The sequence below is a fragment of the Zingiber officinale genome, chromosome 8A, assembly GCF_018446385.1.
Source record: "Zingiber officinale cultivar Zhangliang chromosome 8A, Zo_v1.1, whole genome shotgun sequence".
NCBI classification, from domain to species: Eukaryota; Viridiplantae; Streptophyta; class Magnoliopsida; order Zingiberales; family Zingiberaceae; genus Zingiber; species Zingiber officinale.
Window position 1 is genome coordinate 23,600,260 of NC_056000.1, and position 21,476 is coordinate 23,621,735.

The 21,476-nt window shown below is 40.8% G+C and overlaps 1 protein-coding gene across 2 annotated transcripts; it reads right to left on the reverse strand.

Moving 5' to 3' along the window:
- Positions 1–51: 51 nt before the first annotated feature.
- On the reverse strand, positions 52–7,631 carry LOC122007994. Of its 2 annotated transcripts, XM_042563546.1 has the most exons (11): positions 7,394–7,631; positions 7,066–7,284; positions 5,759–5,851; positions 4,412–5,646; positions 4,152–4,270; positions 3,936–4,060; positions 3,297–3,396; positions 3,146–3,223; positions 1,053–1,136; positions 851–936; positions 52–656 (listed from the first exon to the last, which is right to left on the reverse strand). In XM_042563546.1, exons 4-11 carry the CDS (start codon positions 5,631–5,633, stop codon positions 482–484), a joined length of 1,989 nt encoding a protein of 662 aa, XP_042419480.1. In that variant the 5' UTR covers positions 5,634–5,646; positions 5,759–5,851; positions 7,066–7,284; positions 7,394–7,631; the 3' UTR covers positions 52–481. The 2 variants fall into 2 exon arrangements, with proteins under 2 accessions (XP_042419480.1, XP_042419481.1); XM_042563547.1 differs by lacking the exon at positions 5,759–5,851.
- Positions 7,632–21,476: the final 13,845 nt, after the last annotated feature.

The following is a 21,476-nucleotide window of genomic DNA, read 5'->3' on the forward strand; positions in this document are numbered from 1 at the left end:
GAAAGCAAGAATTAGTAGAGCTAAAACTAAAGTAAAATGCACCATATTATCTGATAAAATGCTCTTTATTTGTAACATGGAAATAAAATTCATGTACATCATAATTTTCCAATTTGACAGGAGATGGAACAAGAAAACAAAACAAATAAATAAAAAAAACACTGTTTTCTCAAAATGTATAATGAATTTGTAAATTCGAAAACTGGCATTACTATTAACAATGCCGGAAAAATGTTGTTCCATCTCATGCCAAGGACTGATTGCATTCTCTTACACTCCAGTTGAGTTAGGCATGCAGAGAAACAGAACTGGCACTCTTGAAGAATGAAATGGCAATATACATGCCATAGGGGAAAGGATAATGTTAAAGCAGATGGAGAAGAACATCAAAACGAACAGCTCCGATTGTGGCAATATTCTGAATCTCCGGCCGTGAAAAAAACACAGTTTCCAAAAATCTGCTTGACCATGAAGTTTGGCTTTAAGAATGTAGTTTGCTCATTTCTGATGACGTGGAACTATTGGCAATTTGTTTGTTATGAATAGACTGAACAGGTGACTTGACTGTCATATCGAAAATTGATTTGAGAAACTCGTATGATGCAAAGAAGATGGCTCCCTGAGACATATAGATAGCCAATCTTGGAGTCAAGCCCCTGAAGATGGTGAGAAGGAAAACCTGATTAAATGGATGCCAAAAGAAAAGGACCTAGTATACCCAAGCAATTTGCAGCAGCTATGGATTGAAAATAAAAACGTCTAAATACAAAGATATAGTGACAACATTTACAAATGTCAGGACTAGGCAAATGTGTAACCAAACTACCAGAGTCATAACAATATAGTCTACCTGTGAAGTCCTTTCAAACCTTCTTGCCTGGTAATCTCTTGCAGAGCATGGAAAACTCCATTGTATTTCCCCCGAGTTCCAGGAACCTGGTTAAAAAGAGAAATTACATTGGATGGGCAAAATTGTGATAGAAGTTTGTCCATGCTCAATGTATACCTATGTAAACCATCCATTAAAAAAATATACACAATTAAAAACTCACTTGTGTCTGCAATTTAGTCTTGATCACATCAAAGGGTGTTGTAAAAAGGGCTGCAGTACATCCCGCAATACCACCACATAATAGCTATAAACATTAAAGATCTGTTAGTTGAATTAGCTATAATTACTCTATAAATGCGATAAAGTGAAATACATATGTGAGAATGCATTAAAAATAGCACTCAGACTGACATGGTTGAGCAGAACACATGGAGCATCTACAAATGAATACGGATGAATCCATTAAAAATAGCATTAGAAGTGATATGGTTAAGCACAACACATGAAGCATCTATAAATAAATATATGGCACCAGAATTTGGTTCTTGTGATGAAATTTAAGATTAGTGTTGTATGCAGGTTATATATCCTGTTTAACTACTATATGTACCCTTGTAGTTAGCTAACCCAGCACAGTCCAAGTAAAACCCACATAATAGTCCACCTGATTAGAACCAGACTCCAGAAACCACCATCGCTGAAAAGAAAAATTTTTGAAACACTCTAAGCAGGCACAGTATGTGTCCCCAATGTAAAATCATTTTTACATATTAACCTTATTTGGATAAAGTTTTAGCCTAGCCCGTCCAACTTCAAAATGGTATATTAGCTACAGCAGATTGGCATGCTCAAGAAATCTGACCTGCTGTTATTAAGATTTTGATTTGACAAAAGGCAGGGTCCACTATACTCTTCTACTTGGGTGCGAGATTTTAAGCAAGACATACTGGTATCTGACATCATTTGAAATGGAATTTCTAACCATTGGATTATGGCAAGTTAATTAATTAAAGTGTAACTATATCAGTGACTCATTCAGAGACTGCTATATATCTATCTATAAAACAGAGGAAAATTGAGACTTCTCCGCATTTTGAGGATTTTTCTTAATTTTTCTTTCTAACTTTTTTTTTATAAAGAGTGGCTCTCCATCAGTTACCAACTCTTGGCCTCTTGGGCTTCTCTATCAGAATATGTTGCTATATCTCCCTATGCCAATAGCATCGAACAGAAAATTTAATTTCATGCAATTAACCTCTCATAAATAAAGTTAAATTTCAAGTAATATTTCACTAATTGCGTCAAAAATTAACGTTTTGCATGCAAGCGTTTCATTTGTCAACCTAGATAATTTGATTTTGTTACAATGAATGTCCGCTTAATTTTTATTACAAATGTTCTGAAGCTCAATTCTTTCTGCATGAATTAGTTGTCTTCCGGGCCACATTGGCCTAGCTGAGCATCACAACTGAGCCGATACAATGAGTTCTTCGTTCTTTTCAATAACCGGCTACTGCAACATGTCCTAGATTGGCTTAGCCGAGCATGACGACTGAGCAGGTATGAGTTCTTTGAGAAGGAAGAAGCTTATAAGAAACAAGTCCACCTCAATGCGAGATGGAGTTGGAGCCTAAACACAAGGTAGGTCGCCACCTCTTTTTTTGTCTATAGAGTAGGTTTCACTCATAAGCTGAAAATGAAGCTCAAATGTCTGCCATGGCTTCCTCTCAGTTCTCCTCAACAATGTGACGGTGAACGGAATTGAACGAAATCTTCTTTCTAAGTGCTCAACTTCTTGTGGTCTTGATGTGGAACCAGAGGGCTTCTGTTCCTCTTGACAAGGAAAGAACTGGGTCAGATTCCTTTCTGTGGGTTCTTGTGTGTCTTGACAAGTTCTGTGTGCTTTCTCTGGGTTCTCTCCTCAAGAATGTGATGGTGGGTGGAGTCAAACAAAACCTACTTCCTAAGAATGCTCAATTTCTTCTATCTCAATGTGGAAAGATAAGGCTTTGCATCTTGTATGTCTCAACAAGGAATTGAGGGGGATTTGAGTGCTTTCTGTGTGCCTCAGTCGAACAGTGGGCAAAATGAAATGCTTCACTATGCAGACTAGCAGGACAGTATTTTTAGACCATGGTTAATGGTACCAATTACAATGTGCAAAATTTAACTGTGATAAAATTTGATGTGTTTTCTATCTTGCCAATCTTACAACTGCTTTGACACAAAAAGTAGCAGGAAAACATAATATTTTAAGGCACGTGTATTATTGCCACTCATATAATTTATAGATTAGCATATAATTAGACTTACAGTTTGTGAGGTATTGAGACCTGAAACAGGCTTTGCCGAGTTCAAAAAGCTTTCCTTCAAACTTTCATATGCGTAAAACTGCAAGTTTAAATCTAACAAGTCACTTATCATCTAGCAGAAACCATAAGAAAAAGTTAACACTGAAACTTACCTTAATAATGGAGTGTGGAATGTTCCTACAGAGAACTGCAGTCCATCCAGCATACAATGAAAGCACCCCACCCCTTTTTTTACATGTAATGAAGGCATTCCTGCAACAACATTTTCTAGTTGATGTTGTTAGTGAGAAAACATGCAATTTTTCCCAATTTTGTCGTAGAATAAAAGTATTGAAGCTAACCATCCTATTTTACTATAATAAGGTCACATAGAATCCACTCAGAAATACCAAGCAATGATAAAAATAAAAAATAAAAAAATCCCTTCTTTGGAATGAATTAAACTTATGTTTTGTTATCAAATCCAAGACAAATTGACAATAAACACAACTTCAACTGACCTTTTGACATGCAAATCCACCCCCCATAAATAACATGAAGTAATAAAACAAGAGCCAAAAAATACAAAATCACACAAGAATCATGACTAATGAAAAGTGGAAACAAAATCCATAATCTTATGTTGCATGTCTAACACGGTCATTTGTTTGAAGAGAATGGAGGCATGTTTCTTGCTTCACATACTATCAAAAATTTGATTGCATAGTTTGACAGCATATATTTGGCTATTGCTGACCAATATCAGTTTTATTTTTTCCCAACATAAAACTGAAAAATGACATAAATTTTACCAGCAGTTCTGATATTGTAAACCAACTTGCATCTGTTGCTTTATTCGTTCACTAGGAGTGAAGACAACAGAAGTTGCTAGGCTTGAGCAAGCACCTGCAAAGCAGTGAGCAATGGAGTGGTATTCCTGTAATGGATAAATAGTCAAGAAATCGCAGAAAATAGACATTATAGCCCGATGAGAAACAAAAGGACAGATTAAATGGTGACAGGCCCACCTTTGGTAGAATAGGTAATAGACCTCCCTTAACTGATTCATATGTGAAGGTATAAATTGCAGAAATTGGTGCAGAGGAAGCAATATTCGTAGCAATCCCTCGATAAAGCCCTTGTATGCCTGTTAAGATAAATATCTCCTGTCTCAGAAATTCTGAATCCGTTCTCAACTCAAACCAAAGACATAAATACATGGACACTCATAATCTACCTATGCAAGTTCACTTAGGCAGAGTAACTAAGATTTTGACTGTGATGTTACCTTTTTCTAAAATGATTTTTCTGAAGGTGCAATAAATTGACTTTTGACTAATACCATCAGCCTGAATGATAGTCTTAATTGTATCAATTGGATGAAGGCAAAGACTAACTGTGGTTCCAGCAAATGCTCCAGCTATTGCATGTTTATTTTTCATAAGTACCATTTGGAGTTTATCCTGCAGCTTGTTCCAATTATTTTGTGAACATTGTTCTTCAAAAAGTAAATCTGGAGATGAGCTAGTATAACTTTTGTGGATATTGCAATCCTTGGAGGTGCGAAGTTCCCCATAATTCTCGGCAAATGAAGATGTCACTGACAAAGCTTGTTGGCACTGATCATGCTTGCAATCAGTCAGGGTTACAAAATCAAAATTATACACAAAATAACGATAAGAATCATGCTTTCTAAATCCCACAATTGTCTCTTTTATAGTCTCCATTTGTTTAAATGAATCTGTTGTATATAGAGAAACAAGAATTTGCAAATCCTTTCCTATTACATTCATGGACTTGTCACGAGGATCATAACCCCCATCAGTAGCAGCATTTCCTTTAGCATCAATAGAAGATATTTCAAATGGAACTTTCCTGCTAGTGCTGACAGACCCGTTAACAACTTTCAGATTATCCACAGAAGATTTATCATATATATTTTCACATGGGTTGTCTTGCACATTAGAAGTCACTCTCCTAAGCACCTTATCATAGTCTAAAAGAGGATGGTAACCAGATAATGATGCATGCCTCGAGACAAAAGGTTTATCTGCATATCCCTTGTAAGATGGAAAAGTTAGTTGTTTCTTGATATTTTTCAATTTCTCAAAGCTTGATCTAAGTGGTGATGCTGAAGATATTTTAGACTCGAGTCTATTAGTTAGGTTTGTGATTCTGGAACCTGCTGGTTTGGATCTTCTTTGGTCAGACCCACATGTGATATTCTCTTTCTGAAAAAAATCACATATTTTCAAGTCCTCATCCTTGTGTAATACAGCTGGATTTTCAACATATTCCCAGAACGTGGAAACTACTGACAAAAACTTGGAAGTGCTTGCCCCTTGGATGGGCGGTCTTGTCTCACAATGTGCACAACCTTTTGTATGAGCTTTGGAAGCCGCATTATGGTGAGATTTTGAATTTGGCCTACAAGGGTGCACATCCAATTGAAGCCACTGGTGTTTGTTTGAAGATTTTTCATTCTTTGAACATGGATGATCAGAAGCCATTCTTAAAATTTAGCTGGGAGACATCCGGATAAATTGCAGGTAAAACAATCAGATCAGATTAACTATTATTAACAGCTTTCAGGGAATGGAAGAACTAATTGCATAGATGCATTAAAATGTACTACCATATTAGCATACAGAAAATCTGAAAACTGGAAAATTCCTCGTGCCTAAATATTTCAGAAAAGTATAGTCTTGCAGATGTTGATGCTGAAGTTCTGCAAATGTTAATAATGATACAATATATTGGTAAATTTCCAAGAGAGTAAAGCACTCTAATAAAAACTAAATGGTGATTAACAGTTAGAACAGAATGGCAAAACCGTACAGAAACTTCTATGCATAGACATGAGCAAGATGGCCAAAAATGGTACATGCAAATTGCAAAAAAATGTTGACAATACCTGACATCTAGTCCAGGACAAGTTCTCAGGAAAGGGAAAATAATCATCCATCGTAGATCCAATTATGTGATGTTTCATAGATAGGTGAGGTTGTTTCATCCAAGTAACAATTTGCCAATGAAAATATTTTATTGGAAAAATAGAATGGAGTAAGATCTCACAGAAATCGGAACACCTAATTGCCAATAACAAAAATGGGAAAACAGGGGGAAAAAAACTCAGACGTTAGGAGTTGAACTACTCAGGTGCTTTTTCTAGTATGGTCAGCAAAACACTAGGTACATACAGGTTTAAATTATTTCCTCTGCTTCATTTGATGCACGGCATGAATCAAGGTGCAGAAAATAAGTCAACCATACTAACGTTGACTTCATTTCAACTTAGATTTCAGTTTGCACCAGCAAAACAAACTGGCAAAATAAATGAAATAGCTGACAGATACATTTGTTAGAGGAACTTTGATTAGTTTACTACTTTCTAATTTGAGTGAAAAAACACACAAAATTAATTATATGAAACTGGATATATATAGTATAGATTATGGAACATTTGGAAAATAACATAAAAACTAAGGCATCAAATGCCACATATAAGAGTCTTCAAACTTGTACAGGAGGAGACACTATTCAGTGCAAAATAGATTCAAAAATCGAGATAAAAAGTTCTTCCCTGAGCTTCAAATAATAGACCGAGTTTAAAATTCCGAGAGTGATTAAACACTTTCACCAACAAAAGTTTACTTAGGCTAACAAACAAAAAGGCAAAGATAACAATTGCAAGTTAACTAATAAATCTTTTCATCCAAACAGCTGGAAAGTACAATGATCAATCAACTATTGAGGACAAGTTGGTCAAACAAATGGAATAAGGCATGCATCAAGCAATGCACATTAGGCAGTAGTACCATCTCTTGTTCCTTGATCGGAATGGTACGTTTCCATAATGTGTCAGACTGTCAGCGGATGGTGTCAAATTGGAGATGGAGAGAGCAAGAAGACGAAGAAGAAAAAGAGAACGCAGCTACATACCGAAGGTGCATTGTTGTCGCAGAACTTTTCCCAATGCCGAGATAAATTTGATAAGATGAGGGTTTTAGACAGGCTCAAAGTAGGGGCAGAAGGAGAAGCTCGATGCTGAACTCATTGTGGCCGCTTCTCGTCGATTGGTAAGCGACACGAAGGGAGCAGAACACCCCCCAACTTGCTGCTCGTACCAAACAAACCAAGAAAGAGGTGTTGCTGCGCACACTGCGGGAAAGGGAAAGCAGAAGATCAATGAACTTGACGCAAGAAATCGATGGCGATGGGGCTTGTAGTTTGCGGATGAAGAAGCAAGGAAGTATCGCGCGTGGCTCACAGAAGAGGGATGACCGGGAGGCGCCGCTCACAGAGAGGGAGAGAGGCCGACAGCGCTCGGAGTCGCAACGGCAGCCTCGGATCGAGATCTTGCGCGCTCGTGTTGTCCAGGTCTAGCGGGGGTCGGCGAGGGCCTGCTCGGGGATCCGCTTGAGAGGGGGAAGATGAGAGACGGCGGCTTTGCGAGGAGGCGCCGGCACGTCTCGCGGAGAGAAGTGAAGAGTGCGGACAAATTTCCACTTCACGAAATTCTAAAAATACCCTCCAAAAGTGATTTATTCCCTCGCCTACTCTTTTTTGCATTAAGATACTTCTAATTTTACAAAATTATATCAAAAGAATATCCCTACTATAATGTCATACCCAAAATACCCCTAACATCGATTCATTTGATTGAAGTACTTTTGTGTGTGTAGGATCGAAAATAATTTAGATATCTCTATAATTGCATGATATTATCCACTTTAAACTAAAGTCCTCATGATTTTACTGTAAGTGCAGCGTAGGCCGGTAAGAAGGGGGTGAATTGCTGAAAACAATAATAAAACTACCCTCCTCAGATTTCAACTCAGAAAAGCAATAGTAAAATTAAAACAAGTAGGGAAATAGAAATTAAGTAGTAGACAGGATTTAACCTGGTTACAACCAAGGAGGTTGTTAATTCAGGGCAGTAGAAAAAACTCAGTAGAAAAATCTTCTTTGCTGAAGACGGAGAAGCCTTTTACACTTTGGAAGCTTAGAACTATTGCTAGGAAAAAGTACATAGTTGATTGCTTGAGTTGTTGTTTCTTTCCTAGCTCCAGGGGCCTTTATATAGGTCCTGGAAATCTTATCCCGAGAGTCCAAGGCGCCTCCAACTAGGTTCAAGGCGCCTCCAGCTCGGTCAGCAGATAAAACTTTATCCGCTGTGCAAACGGTCAACTTTGACTGTTGAAGGCGCCTTGAACAAGCCTTGAAGGCGCCTTCAAGATTGTTGAAGGCGCCTTCAAGATTGTTAAAGGCGCCTTGAGCTCGATTTTCCAGCACAACTCCTTTTTCCAGCTCCTTTGCATGGGCTTCCGATGCTCCGTTCTTTTGGGTGATTCCGACCAACCGGAATAGGGCTCACCCGAACCCAATTCCCGGCCTTCTCCTCGAGCAGCCTTCCGTCCCTGCTTAACGTCCCTCGAACGCCGCGCACGCTCTTCACGCCCACCGAAGTACTCTTCCGCAGCTCTCTCGTCCTTCGGACGCACCGAGCCCGTCGGCTAGCTTCCCGTGCCGTCCTTCTCGCTAGCTGCGTCTTCCGCTCGACTTCCTGTGCTCCTAAGCTCCTGCACACTCAGACACAGGGATCAAACACAAAGTAGGACCTAACCAGCTTGGTTGATCACATCAAAACACCACGGGGGCCAACAATCTCCCCTTTTTTGATGTGCATCAACCCAAGTTCAAGTTAGGGAAAAAATAGACATAAAAAGTAATTTTAAAGAAAAATTACTAAACTAACATATTTAGCATAAATTTGCAATAAATAAAATTGCAACATAGTTAGAAAAAAATTTTAATTTTCCTAACTCCCCCTCAATTTGTACTTTTCTCTCCCCCTTTAATCACAGTAAAAATGGAGTCCTAATTAGAGGGAACTTTTTTTAAAAAAATTCTAAGTAATGAACTTTTAGAATTTTCCAGAAGAATATTTCGAAAAAATATTTTAAGGATTTTCCAAAAAAAAAATTCAAGTCAAAAAGCAAATTAAGTCTTTAGAATTTTTCCAGGAAAAAATATTTCTAAAAATGAATTATAAACAAAATTTTCAAAAGTGTTTGATTAAACTTTCAAAACATTATTTAATTCTAATTTTTAAATACTTTTTCAGAAAATTAATTAAACCTTTCATTTCAATATTTCAGCTTCCAGGTCGTGGCGAGGCACTAGGCCTTCTTGGTTATTGGAGCAACAACTACTTCCTTGACAAAGCTTTATAAAGAAATTTACTGTTTAATTTTCTTCTCTGAAAGCGCTAAGTCTAATATTTCAACTAAGATCAAATATTATGATTTTTAAATTTCCATTTTAATTTCTCATAAATTCTTAATTCACAGTTTTTTAGAATTATGGCAAAAAATATTGAGCATGCAAAAAATTGTACATTTTCTATTGTTAGTTTGTCAAAATCTTTTAATTGACAAATTGTGTCTTTTAACTCAATATTCTTTAATAGTTTTTCAGTTTTTAATTTAAAATATTCTTTCGACGAAATAATTTGTAATTCACGAAAACCTTTCGACAATATTTCAATTGAAACAATTAATTTGCCAAGAGGTGGAGACCATACCTGACTTACCTTGTCGGCGGTTGATTCTCCCCCTGTTGAGCTGTTTTCGTCTTCTGATGTTTCTCCCCTTCATCGATGCTCATTTGTGATGAGCATTCTAGGTCTTCAAGTTGGAGTTCGGTTACGGTTCTGTCTCGGCACTTACCTTAGTTTCGGACTCTTCTGACGTCAGATCAGTGTCCATCGAGGAGTCGGATTCAACTTCAATTTGTTCTTCGTGGAGTTTTAAGAACTTTTCCCAAAGTTCTTTTGCGCTATTGTACTCTCCGACTTTGTCGAGATCTTCATTTGGTATTGTGGTTAGAAGATGAAATTCAGCCCCTGCATTTGTCATAAACTCGTCACGTTGCTTTTCGTTCCAGAGGTATTTCTCGAGCTCTTCTCCGTTTGCTTTCTTTGGTGCTTCATAACCAGATTTCATTATTAAATAAATAGAAAAATCAGAGTTAAGGTATACCTCCATCTTTTGCTTCCATGAAGCAAACTCCCCCTCGAATGCAGGTGGGTAGTCACTGTCTCCGGCCATCGTTTTGATCGTTATGCGTCAGTCGGCGGTTAGTCCTTCTGAGCGGTCAGGCTCTGATACTAATTGTAGGTGCAACGTAGGCGGGCAAGAAGGGGGGTGAATTGCTGAAAACAATAATAAAACTACCCTCCTCGGATTTCAACTCAGAAAAGCAATAGTAAAATTAAAACAAGCAAGGAAATAGAAATTAAGTAGTAGACAGGATTTAACCTGGTTACAACCAAGGAGGTTGTTAATCCAGGACAGTAGAAAAAGCTCAGTAGAAAAATCTCCTTTGCTGAAAGCTGAGAAGTCTTTTACACTTTGGAAGCTTAGAACTATTGCTAGGAAAAAGTACACAGTTGATTGCTTGAGTTGTTGTTTCTTTCCTAGCTCCAGGGGCCTTTATATAGGTCCTGGAAATCTTATCTCGAGAGTCCAAGGCGCCTCCAACTGGGTTCAAGGCGCCTCCAGCTCGGTCAGTGGATAAAACTTTATCCGCTGTGCAAACGGTCAACTTTGACTGTTGAAGGCGCCTTGAACAAGCCTTGAAGGCGCCTTCAAGATTGTTGAAGGCGCCCTGAGCTGGATTTTCCAACACAGCTCCTTTTTCCAGCTCCTTTGCGTGGGCTTCCGATGCTCCGTTCTTTTGGGTGATTCCGGCCAACCGGAATAGGGCTCACCCGAACCCAATTCCTGGCCTTCTTCTCGAGCAGTCTTCCGTTCCGGCTTAACGTCCCTCGAACGCCGCGCACGCTCTTCACGCCCACCGGAGTACTCTTCCGCAGCTCTCTCGTCCTTCGGACGCACCGAGCCCGTCGGCTCCCTTCCCGTGCCGTCCTTCTCGCTAGCTGCGTCTTCCGCTTGACTTCTTGTGCTCCTAAGCTCCTGCACACTCAGACACAGGGATCAAACACAAAGCAGGACCTAACCAACTTGGTTGATCACATCAAAACACCACGGGGTCCAACATTTACTCTTAGGCTCTACCCAAAAGGTCTCATGTCAATGGAGATATCTTTCTTTTATAAACTCATGATCTTTCACATGTGTTTTCAATGTGGGACTATATTTGTAACCTTGCAACCCCAACAATCCTCCCTCGAATAAAGGACGACAAACTTCCCACGTCCGATCCTCGAGCCACCAGGTCTTCCTGTCCCTCGGTCCACCCGACCTACTATGACTTCCTTGCCTAGGCGCAACTAGGACTTCCTGCCTGATGTATGGTCCTCTTGATCCAAACACAGGAGCCTCGACTTTCTTTGTTTGAGGTCAATATTGCACTCACATGGCTCAATCAGATCATAGCTCTTATGCACAGTCGACGATTAAACCTTCTGGCAGTCCGGGCTCTATTACCAATTGTAGGATCGAAAAGAATTTAGATATCTCCATAATTGCATAATATTGTCCACTTTGGGTCTAAGCCCTCATGGTTTTGCTCTTGGACTCTACCTAAAATGTCTCATGCCAATGGAGATATCTTTTTCTTATAAACTCATGATCTTTCCCATGTGTTTTCAATTTGGGACTATGTTTGTAACCTTGCAACCCCAACAGTGAGGTGTTGCTGATGTTGACAAAGTCACCATGACCAAGAGGAAGAAAAGGGTGTGATGTCTTCTAGGTTGACTAAATCGCTAGACCCTCAAGAAAAGCAGAATAGGGAGTTGAAGTGCAAGAAAGTCCCTAGTCAACGATGCCTACAAAGCTGCTAGAAGACAGGAGAAGGAAAATAGAGCATTAGAGGGACGACCGGAGGTACCCCGACCTTCCACTCTGACTCTCAAGTCAGATTCCTGGTTAAGGGATGGCAATGGATCAGGTTTCGGTCAGATTCCATATCCTCCATCCTCATATCCATCGAGTATAAGATATCCATCCTCATACTCATACCCATTAAAAAATTAAATATCTTTTATACTAATAATTTTTCTTCCTTCCATTCAAGTATATATATATATATATATATATATATATATATATATATATATATATATATATATATATATAAAATTTAATTGAGTATTCAGGTTAGATATCGATTATTGATAGTCCCTCCATATCCTCCTCCATTCAGGTCGAATATCGGATCATCTATCGGGTTCAGGTGAAATTGTTATCCCTATCCCTAACAATGGAACTGAAGAAGATGAACATTGCAGTAAAATAATATGTATCTCTATAGACACACGCATACCGGGGCTTTTTTATAACTTGAAAGAGGAAGATGTCACATCTGCGGCTGTCAGAGAGATTGGTGCGCTTTTGACAGAATGTTCTATCCCGGTATAGAAGATGTCTCATCGTTGTATTAGAAAGTCACATCAATCATATCTGGTATGGTAGAAGATCGCGTTGGATCATCCTATATCCACCATATTGCTCCACGTGTCATGTCAATGCACATACTAGAGCATTTGAGTATCTGGCCTAGGAGGCGTGTTAGGTCGAAGTGGAGAAGATCTGGAGCGTCCGAACGGCATTACCGATCGAACATAATTGAATATTAGGTTGAAGAGTTGATCCCCTGAAGTATCCGATCGGGGAGTTGGACCCCTGAAGTATATGATCGAGGAGCTAGATCCCTGATGTATCTAATCAATGAGTTGGCCCTTGAAGTATACGATTGGGGAGTTGGACCCTTAGAGTCGGGTGGGATGACTGGATCAGGATCTGTGAAGCCAAATGGAACGTTGGATTTGCAGGTCAGTGGAGGCAAAGCACCACGAGGGTATGACAATGAGGGCTCAGAGGCCCAATTAACAGTAGAGGCTCAAAAGCCAGAGGGCTCCGGGAGGCGGAGTAGGACATCAAGGGGCACATCTGCGAAGGCTCAACGGCTGGATGCAGCTCAGGCGACCCAAATGTAGTGGTAACAGGAGGTGGCGATGACAACAAGATCTGGCTTGGGGGAGATGCATGTTGGTGCAACCTTAGGTCAAGGTTGACCTGGTTGACCCGACTCGAGGTGACTTGACTCAAGTTGTATTTTGATGTTTGACTTGGGAAGATTGTCGGTGCAACCTTAGGTCAAGGTTGACCTAGTTGAGTTGCATGTTGATGTTTGACACTCGTGAGAGAGTTCTATTCTTGATATGGGACAAGAATAGATGTTTGGGAGGTTGTTGGTGCAACCGTAGGTCAAGGTTGACCTGGTTGACCTGATTCGGGAAAAGTCCAAGCAGGGAGCTTGGCACTGGAAAAGTCCAAGTATGGAGACTTGGCACTGGAAAAGTCCAAGCAGGGAGCTTGGCACGCGAAAAGTCCAAGTATGGAGACTTGGCACGGAGAAGTCCTGGTGAGTGAAGCCAGGCAGTGGGAAAGTCCTAACTGGGAGGTTAGGCAGTTGGAAAGTCCCGTGAGTGAAGCCAGTGGGAAAGTCCTAACTAGGATGTTAGGCGTTGGAAAGTCCCGTGAGTGAAGCCAGGAGAAAGTCCTAACTGGATGTTAGGCGGTGTGGAAATCTCGGTGAGTGAAGCGGTGAAAGTCCCGTGAGTGAAGCCGCAAGGAAAATCCAGATGGATCGGGGATGATCGGACTTCGTGTTGGAAAGTCCAAGTAGGTCAAGGAGTGATCGGATACCTGGCACGGTGGAAAATCCAGATGGATCGGGGATGATCGGACATCCGGTGTGGAAAGTCTAAGTGGGTCAAAGGATTGACCGGACACTTAGCGGGGAGTGCTAGCGGTCAAGGGAGTGACCAGATGCTAGGCATAATGTACCAACAGTCAAGATTGACCGGATGTTGGTTTGGACTTGGTTTGGGCGAAACCATGAGCCGGATCGATCCGGTGATCTATCCAAAGGATATCATGAATATTCGACGGCGGTGACCGATCAAGAATACATCGAGCATATCAGTGATAACTGATCGGTCCGGTGACCGATCGGGCGTCAAAGAAGGAGCGAGGCGCAGAGGGGCTGATCGGTCGGGGACCGATCAGACAAAGCCTGATCGGTCCCCGCATCGATCAGAAGTTCCTGATCGATGCCGTGGACCGATCAGAAGTTCCGATCGGTCCATGGACGATCGGGACGGAACAGCGAGCTTCTTCCGATCGGTCCACGCATCGATCAGGTTCTAGCTGCGACGCAACGGCTAGTTTCTTCGCTGTTTCTCCTTCACAGGTATAAAGGATCGAGGGCATCTTCTGTGTTTGAGAGTTCCTACTTTTCCTCTCTTCTGCTGAAGATTTGTGGGCTGCGATAAGAGCTCTGTTGAGTTCCTTCCGAAAGCTTCGCGTGAGCTTCCCCGACTGGAACAGCTGCTGCTGTTAGGGTTTTTGAAGCTGCTGCTTCATCCGGACTTCAGTCGACGAGAAAGCAAGATTGGTAGAGTGCTTGTGTATTCTTATTGTATTTCTTGCTTATTCTTTGTACTTGTACTCCTGTTTGCTGTTGCAAACAAGTGTGGCGAGGTTTCTCCACCCAGAAGGAGTTTTTTTATTAGCCGGTTTTCCGGGGACTCATCCACCGACGGATTGATTGGGTTCGTCCACCTTACGGACACGCCGAGAAGTAGGAGCATCATCTCCGAACCTCGTACATCGCTGTGTTAAGGTTTGATATTCTTCCTTTCGTTTCTAGTTTATTTTTCCGCTGCGCTAACGAATTGTAGGAAGAAACGAGTAATTTGGGGCGGCTATTCACACCCCCCCTCTCTAGCCGTACAAAGGATCCTAACAATGCATACTCTGATGGCACGAATTTGTTCTGAATCGGTGTCAAAGATGTATGACAGTATGGATTAAAGGGAACATAGTCACAGGGGCAGCTATATCGGTGATGAGGAGTTGGTAGTATGAGAAAGGGGAGCTCTGGCACTGCTCGGAGGTATAGGAGGAGATCCGACAGTGGGCTATGGTGGTGTGAGAGGGAGAAGGTGGCGTCGGGGGCTAGGAGATGGCGACTATCAGCTAGTCAGATTTAAAGACAGAGCACAAGTCGATCAGATATAAAGCCATAGGCACCGGTCAAATGTCCTTAGGGGTGTAATTGAATTAAGCCGTGTCGAACAATAAGTGGCTTGAGCTCGGGCTTGGTTTGTTATCCCTAAGCTCGAACTTGGCTCGAGTTCAATTCGAGCTTTAGTTCTTAAGTTCGAGCTTGACTCGTAATAAAATTAAATAGTTCGAGCTTCGATTGAAAAAAAAGCTCATTTAAAAATTAAACGAGCTTAGTCCAAGCTCATTTAAGATAATTAGCTATAATAATTAACAATATATTATTATATTTTGTTGGAACCCCATGGTGGTTTTGATGTGATCAGCCAAGTTAAGTTAGGTCCTATTATATTTTATTCTTGTGTTTAAGTGTACAGGAGCTTAGTAACACAAGAAGTCGAGCAGAAAACACAGTTAGCGAGAAGGATGGCACGGGAAGGGAGCCGACGGGCTTGGGGCATCCGAGGGACAAAGTGCTGCGGAAGAGTACACTTGTGGACGAGAAGGACGTGCGCGACGTTCCGAGGGACGAAAAGCCGGAGAGGAAGCCTGCTCGTGGAGAAAGCCGGAAAATAGGTTCGGATGAGCCCTATCCCATATGGTCGTGATCACCCAAGCAATCCGAGCAACAGAAGATAAAAAAGAATGTTGGAAATACTGCTGGAGGCGCCTTCAAAGGGAGCTAAAGGCGCCTCCGCACCTTCACTGTGGAAGGCGCTTTCCTGGCTAGAATGCGCCTTTGATGAATACTACGAAGGTGCCTTCCAGTCATATGGAAGGCGCCTTTGACCAAGCAAAGATTAGCCGTTGCCAAAGGATAACACTTTATCCTTTGGTGCCTCGTTAGAGGCGCCTTCTAGCCTGTTGAAGGCATCTTCCATCCATGGATAGGATTTTCCAGGAGTTATAAAAAGACCCTTGCATCTAGGAAATATAAAAAAAAAACCTCTAGTATTCATTTCCTAGCATATTTTTGAACTTTTAACGAGTGTAATAGGCTTCTCCGTCTATACGAAGGAGATCTTTTCAGTGCTTTCTTTTGCCTTGGATTAACAATCACCTAGGTTGTAACTAAGTAATTCCTTTGTGTATTTATTTAATTTTTTTTTGTCAAATTTCCTTTTATAAGTGTGCTACTAATCTGAGTTGAAAGATCGAGAAAGTATTTTATTTTTTTTCCAATTCACCCCCTCTTGCCGGCTTTGCTGCGCCAACAAGTAGTATAAAAGCTCAATCACCTCAGAAGGACTAACCACCGACTGAAGCACCGAAACGATGGTCGGACCGACAATCTATCCACCAAAATTCGAGGGAGAATTTGCATCATGGAAAAATGCATAGAGGTATTTTTTAAACCCGATTTTGAGTTATTGTTAATATTAAAATATGGATTTGTAGCACCGAAAGATAAAGAGGAGTATCAATTAACCAAAAAGGAGCAAGCAGATTTCGTGGCAAATGGACGAGCCAAATTTCATCTACTGAGCGTGCTACCTCCGCAAGAAGTCAACAGAATTGGCGCCTATGAATCGGCAAAGGAACTTTGGGAGAAGTTCCTGGAACCACACTAAGGTACGTCCGAAGCCAAACTCGCAAGACGGGATATACTCCGGAACCAAATCAGCAATCTCTGAATGGAAGAAGGTAAATCGGTTGCTCAACTACACGGAAAAATCACGGAGCTAATCACCGGTCTAACAAACCTCAAAGAAATAGTAACCAATCAAGACACTCTAAGATATGCTTTAAATGCGTTCTTGAGAACACCAAAATAAACATCTATAGTAGACTCCTACTATATCTCCAAAGATCTCGAGGTGAGTACTTTATAAAATATTTTCTCCACTTTCGAATTACACAAATCTCGGTGTGTAGGACAAAGAAAAGGACTGAATCAAAATATTGCCCTAAAGGCAAGAACAGACGATCCAGACTCTGAAGAGTCAATTGATGAAGACTAAGCGGCTCTAATGGTAAGAAAAATTTAGTAAATACATTAAATCTAATAAATTTAATAAGTCACAGGCAAATAAGTACTTTCAGAGTATCCGATTGGTCCAATGCTATAACTACCAAGGGGAAGGGCACATCAAAGATGAATGCCCTAAACTAAAGAAGAAGGAGAAAAAGAAGGGCAATAGACCAAAGCACAAGAACTTGAAGGCCACATGGAATGAATCATCATCCTCTGAGTCCGAGATCGAGGCCTTCTCTGGACTAGCCCTACAGCCCGACCACCAAGAAGAAAATGAAAACAACTCAGAAATGAGCATTGATGAAGGGGAAGAATCATTAGAAGAAAGTTGTGATGAAGGAGGAGCATCAGAACATGAGGTAAATGAGGTACATACACGATCTCCCAAACAGTCTTTTAATTTTATTAAGATACTTTCCAAAGATTTAATAAAATTAGAAAAAAAATGCTAAGTTAAAATTAGACTTAGCAAAGACATACCCCTTAGATTTGTTTGACAATTTAAAGTTAGAAAATGATAAATTAAAAATACAAATTGAAAATTTGGAAAAAGAACATGTATGTTTGAAACTAAGTAATTTTCAAAAATAAAAAATTAGAAATTATGGTAGGCTAAACTGGTGCATTAAAAAACACCAGGGACAACTTAGAAAAATCCTTAGAAGGTATGTACCCCCCAAATTTTTAATTAATCTAGTAGATAGGAACCTATATTTGGGTTTCAAAATCATGCTTAGTCTAAAATTCTTTTAATTTTTAAAAGGGTTAAAATGTCAGAAAAGGAAATTAAATGTTTAATTTCTTTAAGAGGCTTTTGTCTAGAAAGTGTTGTTGTTCCAATAACCAAGAAGGTCTAGTGTCTTGCCACAACCTAGAAGCCAATTATTGAAATAAATGTTTAATTGACAAGCTGATAAGCATGTTGATATTAATTAAATAATGCTTTCAATATTTGTCAAAAATATAATAAGAACTCAATTGTTTTAGAGTTGTTAGAAAAGAGTTATATTTTTTCAATATTTTTACAGTTTTCCTTATATTTTTTTTATCTTATTAAATATTTTTTAGTACATTATTTTTTGATGTGATCAAAGGGAGAGAAATAGGTACAAGTTAAGGGGGAGTTAGTCTTAATGTTTCTAATTACTTTGGTATTGCAAAAATTTTTTCTACTCAAGTTATTATGCAATTTTTTTACCCTAACTTGAACTTGGGTTGATGCACATCAAAAAGGGAGAGATTATTGGAACCACATAGTGGTTTTGATGTGATCAACCAGGTTAAGTTAGGTCATGTTGTGTTTGATCCTTGTGTATAAGTGTGCAGGAGCTTAGAAATACAAGAAGTCGAGCGGAAGATGCAGCTAGCGAGAATGATGGCACGGGAAGGGAATCGACGGGCTCGGTGCATTCGAGGGACAAAGTGCTGCGGAAGAGTACACTGATGGACAAGAAGGACGTGTGCTACGTTCCGAGGGATGAGAAGCTGGAACAGAAGCCTGCTCCAAGAGAAGGTTGGAAAATGGGTTCGGGTGAGCCCTATCCCAGATGGTCGCAATCACCCAAGTAATCGGAGCAGCAGAAAAGAAAAAAAAATTCTGGAAATACTACTGGAGGCGCCTTCAAAGGGAGTTAAAGGTGCCTCCAAGGCGCCTCCGCGTGCCTCCGCACCTTCACTGTGGAAGGTGCCTTCCATGGATGGAAGGCGCTTCAATGAATAGTACGAAGACGCCTTCCATAGGGCTGGAGGTGTCTTCCATAGGGCTCGACCAAGCAAAGATTAGTCGTTGCCAAAGGATAAAGCTTTATCCTTTGGCACCTTACTGGAGGCGCCTTCCAATTTGTTGGAGGCGTCTTCCGCCCACGGATAGAATTTTCCAGGAGCTATAAAAAGACCCCTAGAGCTAGAAAATATAAAAAAACTCTAATACTCATTTCCTAGCACATTTATGAACTTTTAACAAGTGTAATAGGTTTCTCCGCCTACACAAGGAGATCTTTTCAACGCTTTCTTTTGCTTTGGATTAACAACCACCTAAGTTGTAACCAAATAATTCCTTTGTGTCTTTTATTTAATTTTTTTTTTGTCAAATTTCTTTTTATAAGTGTGCTACTTACCTGAGTTAAAGGATCGAGAAGGTATTTTTTTAGGCAGTTCATCCCTCTTGCCAGCCCCGTTGTGCCAACATATTTATTATTATTATTATTATTATTATTATTATTATTATTATTATTATTATTATTATTATTATTATTTTATATATATATATATATATATATATATATATATACACATACATATATATATAACATGTTCATGAACCTCTTAACAAACACATTCACAGGTCTCTAAATGAACATATTCATAAGCTCACAAACCAAATATGGTTAAACTCGAGCTTGATAATGTTTTTGAGCTTGAAATCAAGATGAAACTCAGCTTGTTGACTTAATTGAACGAACTCAAATAAACTTTTTTTTCGAACCAAAACCCGAATAGTTTATGAGTGGCTTGGTTCATTTACACCCTTAGATGACCTCGGCTTGTTCAAGCAACGCAGTGTCACAACCTGAGGAGGAGAGAGTGTGTGGTAGAGTGAGCCAGAGGTGTCGGAAGGAAGGGGCACAAAAGGGGGTGGAGCTCATGTTCGGGAAAGAGGGGGCAGTGTCTTAGCTGTTGCCGGTGCAACGACATCGTGTGGGGAGGAGAAGGAAGATGGCGATGCGGGCAAGGTCGGCGGCAAGAGCCATAAGCTCAATAGTAGGGGCCAGGGCTCAACAAGGGTGACTGCCACAATCTCAAAAAGGAGAGAGAGAAAACCTCAGAAAAAAAAGGGGAGAGTGTTAGAAGAAGGGAGGCGGCGTTGCTCGCACGTGTGAGGAGATGATAGAGGCAGTGCCTATGCTCTCCTTTGTCAGGTGGGGCCGCTTAGCTATATCCACATCACAAGCCTCTAATTCAAATCTAGTCAAAGAAGACATGAGTTCGACTGACTAGACTATGCCTATTGTAAGGCTGAATCACTCTCAACTAAGGGGTCAAGGAAAGATCGTCAAGCCTGCCATAAGGCTAATGACTTCCAACTGAGAAGTCAAGTAAGAATCAATGAGCCTATCATAAGACAGCCCTTTAATTGAGAAGTCGAGGAAGAATAGCAAATCCCAAGAGTTGAGCGGGAGTAGAGCCCATGGGTCGATGGAAGATAAGCCCATGGATTGAGCTGGAGCAAAGCTAGTGGGGCAGTGGGAGCAAAGCCTGTGGATCAAGCGGGAGCAAAGCCATGGGTCAGGCAGGAGCTGAGCCTATAAGTCGGTAGGAGCAGAGCCCATGGGAGCCGAAGGGAGCAACCCATGGGAGCCGGAGGGAGCAAAGCACTAGAGTCAGAGTGAGCAAAGCCCTAGCAGTATCAGAGAGCAAAGCCTTGGAGTTGAAGGGAGCAAATTCCTAGAGTATGAGGGAGCAGAGCCCATGGCGTTAGAGGGAGTAGAGCCCTAGGGATTAGAGGGAACAAAGCCCTAAGAGTCGGAGGGAGCAGAGCTCGTGGGAGCTAAAGGGAGTAAAGCTCGTGACGCCAAAGGGAGCAAAGCCCTAGGCGTCGGAGGGAGCAATGAGGATGCTGAGCGAGCGACTGTAGTGGTGTCGAGCGAGCTGCATTAGTGGTGCTGAGTCAGCGGCCATAGTATATTGAGCAAGCTGTCGTAGTGATGCCAAACAAGCGACTGTGTCGATGTTGAGAGAGCTGCTATGAGGGTGGTGTCAAGCAAGTGGTTGTGTTGTAAGTGCTGAGTTAGTGGTTGTGTCGATATCAAACGAGTGGCTGTGTTGATGCCGAGCGAGTGGTTGTGAGGGTAATGTTGAGCGAGTGGTTGTGTTGTAAGTATTGAGCAAATGGAAGTGTCGATGTTGTTGGATCGAGACGTGCTAGAGGGGGGGGTGAATAGCACTCGTGGCTATTTTGATCGTATCGGAATCGTAAAACTATCAAAGTAAATATACGCAGCGGAAATAACGAATGCAATCACAGAGGGACACAAGAAGTTTTACTTCGTTCGGAGCCTAAGGCGACTCCTACTCGAAGGCCCGCGATCCTTGATCGCTTTCCGTGGGCAACAACTATAAGCTCGTAAAATGTACAATAAGATATTACAATTGAAAGAACTAAAACAAATTATACCGACAACAATAAAGTAGCAGAATCTGAAGCTCCGGGTTATCGGGGACATGTAACAGCACTTCTGGGTGTTTCTAGAGCAGCTTGTAGCGTAAGGATTGCTTGGAGTTCGTTGTTGTGGTGCTGCTGCTTGAGACCCCTTAAAAGGGTGTTCAAGGCGCCTTGA

Coding starts and splice junctions, on each gene's coding strand:
- LOC122007994 (XM_042563547.1), bottom strand. CDS start 5,633: ATGGCTTCTGATCATCCATGTTCAAAGAATGAAAAATCTTCAAACAAA. Junction 4,061..4,151: donor TATTACCTATTCTACCAAAG/GTGGGCCTGTCA, acceptor TATCCATTACAG/GAATACCACTCCATTGCTCA. Junction 657..850: donor GGTTTGAAAGGACTTCACAG/GTAGACTATATT, acceptor CACCATCTTCAG/GGGCTTGACTCCAAGATTGG.